This window comes from Heloderma suspectum, chromosome 4 (assembly GCF_057233095.1).
Source record: "Heloderma suspectum isolate Gila_16-S chromosome 4, 16-S_ref, whole genome shotgun sequence".
NCBI classification, from domain to species: Eukaryota; Metazoa; Chordata; class Lepidosauria; order Squamata; family Helodermatidae; genus Heloderma; species Heloderma suspectum.
This window is the reverse complement of record NC_139461.1, coordinates 60,748,756-60,763,738: the sequence shown is the minus strand read 5'-3', so window position 1 is coordinate 60,763,738 and position 14,983 is coordinate 60,748,756. Positions and strand designations below refer to the sequence as shown.

The 14,983-nt window shown below is 41.9% G+C and overlaps 1 protein-coding gene across 1 annotated transcript in view; it reads right to left on the bottom strand.

Moving 5' to 3' along the window:
• Window positions 1–1,619: 1,619 nt before the first annotated feature.
• Window positions 1,620–14,983, bottom strand: part of CYP7B1 (cytochrome P450 family 7 subfamily B member 1) — a 168,152-nt gene continuing 154,788 nt past the window's right edge. Inside the window, exon 6 of the mRNA XM_084849427.1 lies at window positions 1,620–6,826. Coding sequence (XP_084705553.1) covers window positions 6,539–6,826 — 288 coding nt within the window. The 3' untranslated portion in view covers window positions 1,620–6,538. The remainder of the gene's footprint in view (window positions 6,827–14,983) is intronic.

Below are 14,983 nucleotides of genomic sequence, written 5' to 3'. Positions count from 1 at the left end.
GCTCAGTGGTGAAAAAAAAGCATTCTTCATATGCTCAGAGGCACTCTATAATTAAGAACAAAAGTAGAGCCATGCTACATCAGATCAAGGTCCATCTAGTCCAGCATTCTGTTCACACAGTGGCCAACCAGATGCCCATGGGAAATCCACAAGTAGGATATGAGCATCTTCCCACCTATGTTCCCCTGCTGCTTATATTGGTAAAATGTAAATAAATTCTAGTCATTCTAAATTTCCAGCATGTATATCCTTCAGAAACTTTGCAGGTTTCTTGCCTGGGAGACACTTCTAATGACCTGTGCATTTTCATACAAACTTACCCAAAAAAATATTGGGGAAGGGGTGAAGGGAAAGCAAATCACTCCCTCCCTCAAATTGGAGAATTTCCATTCTATATGAACTGCTGCACCTATCCTTCTGAAACTTTGCTGGTTTCTTACTTAGGGAGAACTCTAGGCTCTCTCTAATTTTCAGAACAATGGTCCACAAAGAAAATAAGGAGAGAAGTATGCCCTCTTTTGGGGACCTCAAAATGTCAAGGCCACCCTTGCCCAAAAACCCTTGTGGCTATCATTCTGAAATTTGGAGACATGATCTCCTCTGGTGGGCCAATGAATCCTGAAATGTTTATCCAATTCTTCCAAGTAATAAAAATGTTATTGGCAGTTCCCTTTAAAAGAAAATCAAAATAGAAACCCTGCACCTATTTTTCTGACATTGGGCAGGTGTAATCCCCTTCTAGGGGGCTACTATGCCTGAAATGATCATCCAGTTCTGACCAAGAGAAAAAAGTTAGTTATTTTTAAAATTACCAATGGTACTCAACAGGAACCATAAAGACTCATTTTTCCAAACCTTGACTCAGGTTTGGTGCCGAGCTGAAATGATCCGACCACAAATTGGCCTGAGCAGAAGCGGGACATTTTCCAAAATGCTGAATCAGGGTCTGAGTTGAGGATGGGGGGTCAATGCACACTTCTTATGTATGTACATAATCTATATACACACGCAAGCACACCACATGCACACACCACACACATGCCCACACACACACACACACACATGCCCACACACACACACACATGCCCACACACACACACACATGCCCACACACACATGCCCACACACACACACACACACACATGCACACACACACACACACACACACACACATTGGAGGTGCGCAAATGTGTGTTATGGGCTTGTGCCCCGGATCTTTTAAGAACCTAGCAATGCCCCTGGTACAGACCCATTTCTGCCTGTCCACAAACAATATTGGCTTTTGCAGTCCACTTACTTTTCTGTCTCAGAATTAATTGGGAACCACTGAAAATTAAGCTCTCTCCTGTCTGGGTAGCTCTGCCCTGGATTAATTTTCTCAATCATGCTAGAGTTTGCTAAAAAATGCCACTTTGATGGATTTTTAGCGGATAAGGTGGTATATAAATGCTAATACTAAATAAATAAATGCATAAATAACAGAACCCAGAAAGTGGCCATATTTTCTCATATCTGTCTATAATATTGTATATTTCAATTTACTTTGAAATGTTAAAGTATACCATTTTGTCATGAGACCAATGATGAAAAACAAAATCAAATGATATATTTTTTAGAAATATCAATTTGCAACGTGGTTTATTAATGTTAGAATAGTTAACAAAGAGGCAAAAGTTTACATCACATTAGATCCTTTATTACTACAAAATTAGCAAATCAGAAGATAGCATGGCAGTATTCAGCTTTATTTATTTAATGAGAATTTACAAATCACTTACATCTATAGATTGCTAAAGATTTGATACAACTTATGTCAGCCTATGAAGATATCGTGCTGAGGCTGTGCCCCCAAATGCTAGGGCATGATCCAGCCAAAGTTAAGCACTGCTAGGTCCAACTAATTCCTATGAAAGGGAAAGTAAAGCACATGAAACGTAAGATGTACTAACCTTATTGCATATCTAGTTTTCAAAGGTCTGTTGAATTTTATGTGCATAGTCCTGAAGACATTTAGGTTGTAATCCTAGATACACTCATCTGGGAGTAAGTCCCACTGAACTCAAGAGGGCTTACTTTTCAGTAAGAAGTATGCACTATCTTGTAAAAACCTATGAAAAGTTTTTGAATCACACATTCATTCATTTATTCATTTATTACATTTCTATACTGCCCCATAGCCGAAGCTCTCTGGGTGGTTTACAGAAGTTAAAACATTAAAATACAATAGTTTAAAAGGCATTTACATAAAAGCACACAGACAATATACAAAAAACAACATATAACTAAAAAGAACTTTGAACAGTCAGTCATAACTAAAGAAAACATCCAGGACCGATTAAACTCATCATGTACTGCCAAATGCCTGGGAAAAGAGATGGGCCTTAACCTGGTGACGAAACTAGGACATTGGTCCTAGTTCATGAAGGACAACTGTTTGCGAGATTGTTAGCATCTGCACATGCTAACTGTAAATAAATGTTTTATATTCACTTATACTTGACTGTTTGCTTTTTGTGACTACTCGAGAGCATGTCAGTTATCATGCATCTCCATCATGTAAGGTTGCTTGAAACAGGTTCCTGTATCCTTAAGAGGATACACATGGTAAGACCCCCTAGTCCCTCCCATCATGACCATCCTTCCTTTCATCTGTCATCTCTTGACATGAGAGGATAGAGTCTTGCCATGACCTGCCTTGCCATGGAACTCTTTAGAAAACAAAAGCCTTACCCCGGCCTACGACTTGTTGAGAGAATTTCCACAAACTTAGTAGTTCATGAGCTGGTGAAGTGGTACCAGATACGAACCCCCCTGGAAGACTCTGTCATCAACATTTCAGCAAAGTCTATTTTGAGATCCAGTGAGTCTATTCTGTTCCAGGGTTGGGGCTCAGTCTAGCACTTCTCAGTATGTGTCTATACACTGCGAGGGTTTGAATGGCAGATGGGCACCGAGCTGCCAATTGTTCTCTTCCATAGATTTCATTTGCACATCTACTATCACTCTGCTATTGGTTCCCACAGAGACACTTCAGCTACAGATCAGTGATTACTCTCATGTATGCTTTGCTTCGATATTTGACGGAGTGCCATTACATCCTATCGTTTTATATTGCAACACATGAGATTTAAAACTTGAAATCCGAAAAGCACAGTGTGAATCAAAATAGGGATTGTGTTTCAAGCAAATACTGCTTTTATTTTTCACAGTTGCTACCAAAAGGATGCCAAAGGAGGACTCATCACAACTGTAGTAGGAAACCTTTTACCGCTTCCGTGTATGCAAGAATGTCTATATTCAACAATGCAATGATGCCAGCGTTGCTTTTTGTTCCATAAAACAGGAAATGACACTCTAGCTGGACTGTGAGCTATGATTGAATATGTAGTAGCTATAACATTTGCCCACAGGTTTGCAACAGTCTATTTCCAAGTGCTGGAGTATCAGTAGCAGCAGATGGGGTCTCCAACGTGCCTCCCATGGGCACCAACGTGCTTGTGGACACCTCTCTTGGTGCCCACTGTGCTCCTTGCACTTCCTGATTGTGCTTTATTTTATTTTTAATTGGGAGACTGGCATGCTGCAGAGTAAAGTTCTGCCCTCCAGCAACATCTTTAGTTGGGTTCAAAAGAGTGGTTCTATGTTTTGAAGCACAGAGGTCACCTCTGCCTTATACATAGATGCTTGGGCAAGTTACTTTTCCTTTAGTCTCAGTGGTTTGCCTTCTGAGAAATGTGTGTTTTATGACCGGCCATGCCTACCATTTTGTGAGAGCACACACAACATTCTCTCAAAGTTCCCAATGTGCCCACTGCCACAAAATGTTGGGGACCCTATCCAGTAGATCACTGATTCTTAAATTTGTTGTATTGCAATTTGCAGATCACTTATGCACGTGCCCTTTCCGGACAATCACAATTTCTTATATTGTGCCCACATCAGAAAGCCACTTGAGAAACATCCAACTTCTGCACCCTAATGTAGCTATACTGAATGTGCAGAGGGATGGGAAAAAGGAAGGTCGGCATGGGTAGGCGTCTGCATGATGGATATCCAATGTCTGTAAGACCCTTTTATTAGAATCCTGTACGCAGACGATACCACCCTAATGGCAGAAAGCGAAGAGGATCTACAGAGCCTCTTGTTGAGGGTGAAAGTGGAGAGTGCAAAAGCTGGTTTGAAACTCAACATTAAAAAAACGAAGATCATGGCATCTGGCCCCATCACTTCCTGGCATATAGAAGGGGAAGAAATGGCAGCAGTGACAGATTTTATTTTCTTGGGCTCCAAGATCACCGCAGATGGTGACTGTAGTCATGACATTAAAAGATGTTTGCTCCTTGGGAGGAAAGCTATGACAAACCTAGACAGCATAGTAAGAAGCAGAGACATCAGCTTGCCAATCAAAGGTATGGTTTTCCCAGTAGCAACGTATGGCTGTGAGAGCTGGACTATAAGGAAGGCTGAGTGCCGAAGAATTGATGCTTTCGAACTGTGGTGCTGGAGAAGACTCTTACAAGTCCCCTGGACTGCAAGGAGGTCAAATCAGTCAATCCTAAAGGAGATCAATCCTGAGTGCTCATTGGAAGGACAGATACTGAAGCTGAAGCTCAAATACTTTGGCCAGCTAATGCGAAGAGAAAAGTCACTAGAAATGACCCTGATGCTGGGAAAGATTGAAGGCAAAAGGAGAAGGGGACGGCAGAGGATGAGATGGCTAGATAGCATCACCGATGTAATGAATATGAACTTGAGCACACTCCGGGAGAGAGCGGAGGACAGGAAGGCCTGGCGTGCTATGGTCCATGGGGTCACGAAGAGTCAGATACGACTTACCAACTGAACAACAACAAGAAGTATAAGTTCACATTTAGTTTGTGTCAGTGTTTGGAAAGAGAATTTAGCCCTTTCTTCTTCTACTACTTTGCCATCCTGCAGTACATGTAAAAGTACATGGACCGGTAACGGTCCATGGACCACAGCTTAGGAACCACTATAGTCCATGAAATTGTAAAATAGTGCTGTGGGATTTTATGTTTCACAAAGATGATTCTGCATAAATATGGCCTGACACTGAAGGTATTTGTGGTATTCTAAATGGCGAGAACATATTCATGCAGAATATGCTATAAGGCCATACATTTCCTGAGAATCTCCAATAGAAATGACCTATTTTTCAGTGTCTCCCTACAAATATTCACATCGTGACATTCAGTGCAGGTTTGTTTGACTAAGGGTTGGTACTCACAATCTTGTGTTGTTGGTCCAAACAAGCAATACAGAATATTCTGGGTATTCACGCACAAGGAGAAATATAACGAATAAATCAGGGAACCTCAATGCTTCCCCAATATATGAAATAAAAGGTATCATGCAGATCTCCACCCCCTAACTGTGCAGTTTATGCATTATTTTTATTATTTATTTATTTATTTAATTTCTTAATCGCCCATCTGGCTGGTCACTTGGCCACTCTGGGCGATGTACAGCAATACAATTTTAAAACAATAACATTCTGCTTTAAAACATTATATTTCTAAAAATACCCTAACCCACCCCAAATGCCTGGCTGAACAACCACGTTTTTAATGCGTGGCGGAAGCTCCTTAAAGAACGCGGAAGCTCCTTATGTTGTACCTGTGGTCATGTAGGCAGAGGATGGCCAGGAGAGTTTAGATTTGGAAAACGAGTCCTAATTGAACCAGGTACAGGACATTTATTAATGTTAATAGATTTCATTTAATAGCACAGTTAACGCTAGGGATGTGCACTGGATTCAGACAAAATCCAAAGCCTGAGCAGAACAGGGCTGCTTTAGTCTGGTTCTGTTGGGTCCTGAGATAAAGCAGACTTCCCTCTGACTCATGAGGCTCTTTATTTATTTATTTATTACATTTATATCCCGCCTTTTTTCCTCCTTGAGGAACCCAAGGCGGCGTACATAGTCCTCCTCCATTTTATCCTCACAACAACAACCCTGTGAGGTAGGTTGGGCTGAGAGTCTGTGACTGGCCCAAAGTCACCCAGTGAGCTTCCATGGCCGAGTGGGGACTAGAACCTGGATCTCCCGACTCCCAGTCCAACACTCTAGCCACTACACCACGCTGGTTCATTACCAACTTGTGTTTCAGATACAATACCTGCCTGCAGATGTTACATATCCAAACAGCATCTTTTGGTTTCATTACTCTAGATGTTGCAGGGGGAGGAGAGGGAATGTGGTCGAGTGACTGACAGGTCTACTTTCTGATCCTAGGGCAGGGTTTTACCAGGGACTCCAATCGATGTGATTTGGGGGAGGGCAAGGCTAGGACCAGGAGATGGCCAATCTTCTAACGTCACCATGCTTCAATATGAAAAGGCCTCAAATTGATTTTTTAGCATCATAACTCTGTAGCCCCTAAACCTATCCTTCTGGCAAATTTCATCCATAAATGTAAAGACACCAGACAGCTATGAAAGCCATACCACATTTAATAAAAAGAGACAGAACTAATCTGAGTAGGATCTTGGTAATGCCAGCAATTGAATGACTGCATTAAGACCTTAACTTGTAACGAAAAAGAATGTCAGAATCTGGCAAGACAATACCAAGGCCTATCCTACTGTTGTCCAGTCCAACTTGTTTCTCTTCCATTATTTCCATATCAAAATAAGCCAACAATAAAACCAAAAACAGCCGAATTTCATTCATTGCAAAGAACCTGCCGGGACACATACTGCTTCCAGAGCCAAAAGGCATCAGAAAGTATTTCAGCTTCTTTCCCTGCTTGTAGAAGGCTATTTTTTTCTTGCCATTTTCTGTGTAACGGTCAAATTTGTATTTCTGAAAGAAAAAGAACATGAAATATAGTGGTTACAAAGAGGCCAAAATGGATCTAAGAAATGGAAAAAAGTTAATTAGCGGTTACTTTCAGAAGGCAAGGCTACACCTGTGTTTTAAGAATTGTGAAAATGTAACGGGGACAGATACATGTAGAACTCAACTCTTGGAGCACATCCTCAGATTGCATATCTTCTTTTGTAAATAGATCGGCTATTCTTGTTGAAGTATATTTTACAGACGCCTTAGACCCAAATCTTCACAAACGTTTTCCCTAGGTCACACTCAACACAGGTTGACTTCTCACTGGATTTGCGTCTACTGATCTTGAGCTCTATGTGCACATGTGGCTGTTGACATGCGGCTGTCCTTGTTCAACCACTTCTCCAGTGCAATCCTATGCATGTCTGCACAGAAGTAAGTATGATTCAGTTCAATGAGAGGCAGTGTTGTGCAGTGGTTAGAGTGTTGGACTAGGACTGGGGAGATCCAGGCTCAAGTGTCCACTTGGCCATGAAGCTCACTGGGTGACTTTGGGCCAGTCACTCTCAGCCCAACCTACCTCACAGGGTTGTTGTGAGGATAAAAAGGAGAGAAGATAATGTAATCCTCCTTGGGATCCTTGGAGGAAAAGCCAGGATAGAAATGTTAACAAAAAAATAAAAAATAAATACTCTCAGATAAATATGCATAAGATTGCAGCCCCAGCATTTTTAGGCTACATCGATCCATGCACTGTAATCAAATGATGTTGGACAAAAGGTGATTTGAGTAGTGATGATCTTGGCTTTGTGACTAAACAGATCCTTTCTAAACCTACAAAACTATGATTGTATGGATTGTTTCTCCACAAATAATCATGCATTCTTCTAATGAAACTGACAGGATTGACTCTGCTTAATGTCACTATGTAAGGCAATTAGAATTTGCCTTACATTAAACAATGGAACATCAGACAAGTAATGAAAACAATTCCAGTAGCTATGTACCCCTACACACGCACACGCACGCATACATTGTTATGTAAAAAGTGTGTACTGGGAACCTTGAAATGCTTTCTGTAGGATTGTGAACCAGCTAGGAAAATCCAAAATACTGAGTGAATCTCTCCTGCACACACCAAGTGAGTTAATTTTAAATTAGAGAAGTGAATCGAACAAACCAGAAAAGACTCCAATAATAAAAAGGATTAGGGATGGGATAATATTTTGAGTTTTGTCCAAACCAGTGGAGATTACAAACTTTTCCATCAGTTAGTACCTCTTCAGTGAGGTACTAATGTTCATGCAAAGAAAGCAGGAGGAAAGTGATAATTAGGAACTATCAGTGACATGAGGGTGTGTGGATTTCTGCACCTCCTTATTGCTATTGTCAGTTTGTATGAAAATGAGCGGGTGAAGAAACAGCCTTAGAAAAATAGTGGTTCAGATTGAAACAACCAGTGGAGGAGCTTCGCACCTTGGGTAGCTCCTTTAGAATTCTGACTGGTTCTGACTGAAACCCGGAGTGCATTTACCACCCCACTGACATTTGATCCACATGCCTCCACAGCCTGGGATTTCTCAACTTCTGGGTACCTGCTCATTTTTTGGGCCAACGTAAGAGCCACCAGCCTCCACTGGAAAAAAAAGGTTTTAAAAATTACAATTTAAAGCAGCCTTCCCCAACCTGGGGCCTTCCAGATATATTGGACTGCAACTCCCATCATTCCCCACCAGCAATGCTCATGTGGACTGGGGATGATGGAAGTTGCAGTCCAACACATCTGGAGGACACCAGGTTTCAGAAGGCTGCTGCTTTCAAGTCTTATGTCTAATCTTCATTTGTCCTGTTTTCAGGAAGCAAGTCACAGCCCCACAGTCCAGAAAGTCCAAATCCTGAAAGTCTACCCTTAACACAACGAAAGATACAAATGACAGCCATTCTACAAATGCCATTTGCATTTCTTTGATAAAACAAATATGATTAAGCGCAAAGTCCAACCAACATTAGAAGAAATGACAAAAACATATTTCACTGACGTGAGTGGCTTTACCAGGTTTGTATTTATTTTTTTAATGTAAAGAATCATGACCATTAAGAAATTCTGGAAGAGCCAGACATCTTCCTTCGAGGAAGAGTTTCTTTTGCAGGGAAAGTCTTAATTCCCACAGCAATAACCACAATACTGCTATTGCTCGAAAAACACAGTTTGTCTTCCAGCTCTTGCTATACAGACTGTTGTTGCATTAGCTTCATGGGCCTATATTCAAGCACGCACGCACGCACACACACACACATGCACACACACACGCACGCACACTCTATAACTCACACATAGGAACTAATCTAGCCCTTCAGCCCAAAAGAAATGAAGAAAAAGAAAACTGAACACTTCGGATTTTTTTAAAAAATATGCTTTTGCAATTCCTGCAGGGAAAGGGGAGGCAAAGCTACCCACTTCTCCTGTAGCAATATGCCTGCCGTTATAGGGATCTTGTTTGCTCTTGCTGCCACACTCCCGCTCCCTTTTCCCTCTCAGACCCCCCCCGTTTCCTCCCTTCCTCAGTTTTGCCTCCCTGCTTGCTGAACTTGACAAAGCTCCACAGAAGGCATTCCCATCTCCCACCATCCTTTTCTGCACTGTGTATGTGTGTGCGCGGACTGGACAGAGCATGATGAATTAGGAACTTGTAGGAGGGTGGTGCAATAGAAACACACACATATGCTTAAGGGGTGCTCTGCATGCATGACAGCAACAAGAAACCTGCCCCTGCCCCAACGGAAAGAAAACCCTGGCATTCTTAATCCATTTGATTCAATGTTCATTTCACATCTCAGATTATCTCCTGCAAAGCTATCGGACTTGCTGAGTGTGAAGGTGATCAGTCTTAAGTGATGTGTTCACCAAATAGGCAATATGTTCACAAAGCGAGTTTATGGGGGTAGCTTGGGATCTTGGGAAGATAGCTGGAATCATCACTAGAAATTCATGTTGTCCACAACTATTGTTTTAGCCATCGATGAGACCTTAAAGAATCCTTCTGACTGATGAATGTTGGGATTAGGAAACATCAGAAGAATGTAGACAACAGATTTGAGGGTAAGAACAGAGCTAACATTAAAGCACAAGTTGCAGCGGGTTCTTCCTACTCACATGTACCGCACACTTGTATTTATTTGTTACATTTTGCAATTTGCAGAACAGACACATACATCCGTGAATGAAACTGAGATTCAGCCAATGGGTCACAGACTCGATGAAGCTAGAGTGACACTTCTGGTTCTTAACCAAATGTGACCATGTGCAGGATTGCCTTGTTCTTCATCGTGCTTCTACCCATAATGCATTAAGCCATGATTACAGTTCCATTGTTACACATTACAAAGCTGCCTTATACTGATTCAGACCACTGATTCGGGCTCACTACCATGTAGTTTGACTGGCAGTGGCTGTCCAGAGCCTCAAGAAGAGAGAGGTCTTTCCCAGCACCACCTACTGAGATACTTTAACTGGGGATGTTTGGAAACTTCTCCATTCAAAGCATGTCCTCAACCACCAAGCTTTAGCCCCACCCAATACCATGGAACTATGACCCCTTCCAAACTGCTCCAGGAATTGGGGGAAACAGAGGAGGTTGGTTTGTGACTAGCTTGAGCCATATCAGTTGTATCCACACAGCCAGCTTCTGCAGGTTTATTCAGAGCATGAGTCTGGAAAGGGAGAATTACACCTGCATGCATTAAATGTGGTGAGAGCACTTCCTCACTACCTCCACAGCTCTACAAGCATTATATCTGTCTTCACCCCAAGATTAACAGATTAATAGCAGCTACTGTATTCATTCACAATTGGGTGTATTTATTCTGTACAACCTTTAGGTTCATGTATCTTATAAATTTGATAAGGAATATTGAGGAAATATGCATATCATGGAAAACTACTTAGTTATAATAAAGGGACCTTTTTTAAAAAGGAGAAAATGGATTTCTTTGGTTTTTCTAATCTATTCTATTTGTTGCCTTCTTTGTTTTTATGACAAGGTTGTGATTTTAGTGTTTTTATTGTATTACGTAATATTGGAAATATACTTGTACATTGCCCAGGTATTTGTAAGGCTGAAGGCCAGTTTTAAAATGGTTGAATAAAATGTATCTATGTATGTATGAATGATTGCATATATGATATACCTGGACGTTTAAACACTAGTGTACATGAAGCAGATAGTTTCAACTCAACAGGGTTCCCAGATATTTGCACAGGTGTTTAAAAGGTGTGGCTATACCATCCTTATTTTACATGTTTGCTGCTGAAGTACCCACAGCAATCATGTCTGCCAAATAAAGTGCAGAGCTTTAACTGAATATGTAAACAACAGTTAATTCCCAAAAGCTGATAGGAAAGAGAATGTCAGGGTGTTGTCTTCTTCTATTTAAAAAAAAAGTGTTCAGTTTTGTTACTGAAATACCTAAATGTAATGATGTGTGTAACATTTTGCCCTAGAGTTTGAAGCTGCAAACCAAAAAGTTGGAACTGGCTTTGTATAATGCAGGGAAGAATCAAGATATAAATTTTCTAATGTTTGTGTTCCAGTGAAAGACCTTTAAGAACCTAACTGTAGGTAAGTAGACCTTGGTGTCAGCAGATAAGGAAGTGACATCCTTCTAGCTCTTGTGTGAGGAAAACTAATTGTTTTGTTATAAGGACTGTTGTTTAGACAAATAAGTGTTCAGAACCTGGCAAAGAAGAGCTGTGTTGATATGCCACACCTGGTGTGGTTGCAGATCCAGCCATAAGTCATGCAGGGGCAGTTGTATGGGCTACATACATTACTGCAGTCTTAGAAGATCTTCCCTGCCTCCTACTTTGTTTCAGAACTCAATTCAAAGTGTTGCTTTTGACCTTTAAAGCCCTGAACCAGCGAGAGCCAGTGTGGTGTGCTGGTTAGAATGTTGGACTTGGGAGATCCAGGTTCTAGTCCCCAGTTGGCCATGAAGCTCACCAGATGATCACAGAATAATAGAATCATAGAATAGTAGGGTTGGAAAGGGCCTATAAGACCATCGAGTCCAGCCCCGCTGCTCAATGCAGTACTGGCCTTGGGCCAGTACTGACTCTCAGCTTAACCTACCTTACAGTGTTGTTATGAGGATATAATGGAGAGGAGGAGGATCATGTAAGCCACCTTGGCTTCTTTGCAGAAGGAAAAAGGGCAGGATATAAATGTAATAAATAAAATAAATAAAATGAACACCTTGGGACCAGGTTATCTAAAGGAGTCCTTTTTCCCACATGGATCTGCCTGCTTATTGAGATCATCTTTGTCATCCTTCCTCTGCCTACCCCTTCCTTCTGAGGACGGACAGGTGGCTAGTAGAGAAAGGGTCTTCTCTGTGGTACTATCCAAATTATGGAACTCGCTCTTCAGACACGTTCACCTAGTACCATCCCTTGCTTTTCAGGTACCAGGTCATCTTAGTCCTGTTCTTACCTACTATCAGTGGTATTTAAGATCCTTTTAATGATTGTTAGCCGCTATTTCTATTTGCTGGCTCTGTTTTTATCCTTGTGGTTTTGTTGTTGCTTTGGGGTTGTTTAATGTACTGTATTGATTGATTGTTGTAGTGGCCTTGGGGCATTCACATCGAAAGGCGGTGTAAGTCATGTTCAGACTATTGCAATGCACTCTATGTAAGGCTACCCCTGACAAGTGTCCAGAAGCTTCAACTGGTGCAAAATGCTAGGCTGCTAACAGGTGCATGATATTGGGACCACATTATACAAATCCTGAAAGACCTGTACTGGTTGCCCATTGCATTCTTGGCTCAATTCTAGGTGTTGGTTTTAACCTTTAAAGCCATAAATGGCTTTGGACCTGGCTTGCTATGAACCTCCCTAGGTATGAAGTTCTGCAGGAGAGGCCCTTTCGAGGGCACAATTATCTACAGAGGTGTATTTGTTGGGCATCAGTGAAATGGCTTTTTTCTGTGTTGCCCCTAAATGATAAAATGTGCTCCCTGAAGAACTATAATTGGCTCCCACTCTCTTGTCCTTTAAAAAGTGTATGAAGGTACATATTTTCAATTTAGCCTTTTAAAATATGTAGGTTTAATGCTTTTAGGGCACAGTCTTATGGCCATTAGACAGTGTCTAGATGGCCATAGGATTTTCAGTTTCTGGGAACCGGACTTCTCTCCCCTGCCCACCTTGTAGGCAGCATGGTTCGTCCCCACCTCTGCGCTCGTAAAAGCAGTGTGGAGCAGACAAAAAGGGGGCATTTCTGGGGGCAGGGAGGGGAGCAGACAGCGGAAGTGCCGTTATGACGCTTCCTATGTCACCACCACTCTGAGCTGCTCTGGCTAGACTGCCAAAATTGGTGTTCTAGCTGCAAATGCAGGGTGGCCAGATTGCAGAGGAGACGATCCCTCCATGCTCTGCCCACCCTGCATTGGATAGTTGGCCGCCTCCAAATTCAGAGGTGGCTGACTATCCCCATAGGATTGTGCCCTTGCTGTTTTTAATGTTCTTGTTTTTATTGCTTTAAGGTTTTATTGTTTTAAATTGTTATACACTGTCTTGATGGCTTTTTAGATAAGGTGATATATCTTATCTTTTAGATGAGGTGGTATATGAATGTTAACAATAAATAATAATAAATAATAAGTCCTGCAAGAGAACCAATTAAATAAATATTGTACAAGGAAGAGAAGTAGCAGCATGCAACCCCCAGATGTGGAGATACGTGGTATGGTAAGGACAGAACAGAAGTTGCAGCAATGAGTCACATGGCTATTTAAAGGCATTCAGGATGCCAGCCAGCTGTAGATATCTCCCCAGTATATGTCTCTACAGGAGCCTTCCCCAATCTGGTGCCTGCCAGATGTGTTGGACTACAACTCATCTGGGGCATGCTGGGAGTTGTAGTCCAACACATCTGGAAGGTACCAGGTTAGGGAAGGCTACTCTACAGAGTACACACAGCTAGAAAGAAAACTGTAGCCATCACAGCACTGCACAGTTTTAGTGGAGACCCAATGCAGGTTTACAACATCTAACCCTGCTAACATACGTGAGGGTGTATCTTGTCCCATACTAGACTGCTTGTACGTTAAGATCATCAGCCGATGCTCTGGTCTAGTTACGACCTCTGTCAGCTGTGAGGTATGCCTCAAAGAGAGAGAGAGAGGTGGGGTTTTTCAGCTGTGGGGCCCACAACGGCGGAATGGCCTCCCACCGGACTTTTGCTGGTGCCGACTTTGTTATCTCATAGGCACTAGGCAAAGACTTTTTTAAAAAATCAATGAGGTATTTTAAACATCCAGACTTTTTAAAAGCCAAATTTTAACTGTGCTTTCATCTGCCACTTTTTTGCTTGCATGCTTTATAATTATGTTGTCGTTCTATTTTGATGCTGTCAACTTTGTAAACTGCCTAGAAATCTGTGGCTATATGGCAGCATAGCAATGTATTAAATGATCCTGAATGTAGCCAAACATGGACAGCAGAGTGCCTGATCTGTGGTATCATTTTCTAAGAATACAAATATAATGATGTTCCCATTACATAGGGTTGGATCCAGCATAAGCCTCCCATGGATGGAAGGGCTCCTTCTGTCAGTAGGAGGCCTTTGATCCAGCGAAACTTTTCCACTGGCTGAATGGAGAGGAGATGATCTTTACCAATTTGCACTCCCCTGAAGTGCCGTATCCCCCCCCCAAACCTGCTCCCTGTGAGAGAGGTGGCCTTGAGGGATCCAGAAGGAGAGGGAATCCGCAAATATTGTCTTGCCCCGGCCCCCTTTCTGCCAGTGGAAGCATTCTCAGTGGAATTCCACTTGGGGATGTCCCTACCGGTGGAGTAAAATGTTGGGTCCCACCCAGTATGCCCATGATTTGCTGGAACCACCAGCAGTTCCAAATAATCAGAAACAGAGGGTGTATGTATTATCAAGAACATACACAGAAATGTATATACCTACATATGCAAAGCCATGGCAGTCATTTTATGGCTCACTTTCATAAAAATGTTTCTTCCTCTGTGGTTGCTTCCCACCCCCCACAAACCAGCAACAAAATATATCACTAAAATCTATGGAACTTGACTATTCAATTTGCATGCAGGTGATGAACTTCTGAAGCTGTATTAAGGCTGAGCTAGGCTGGATTAATTTCCAGCCTTTG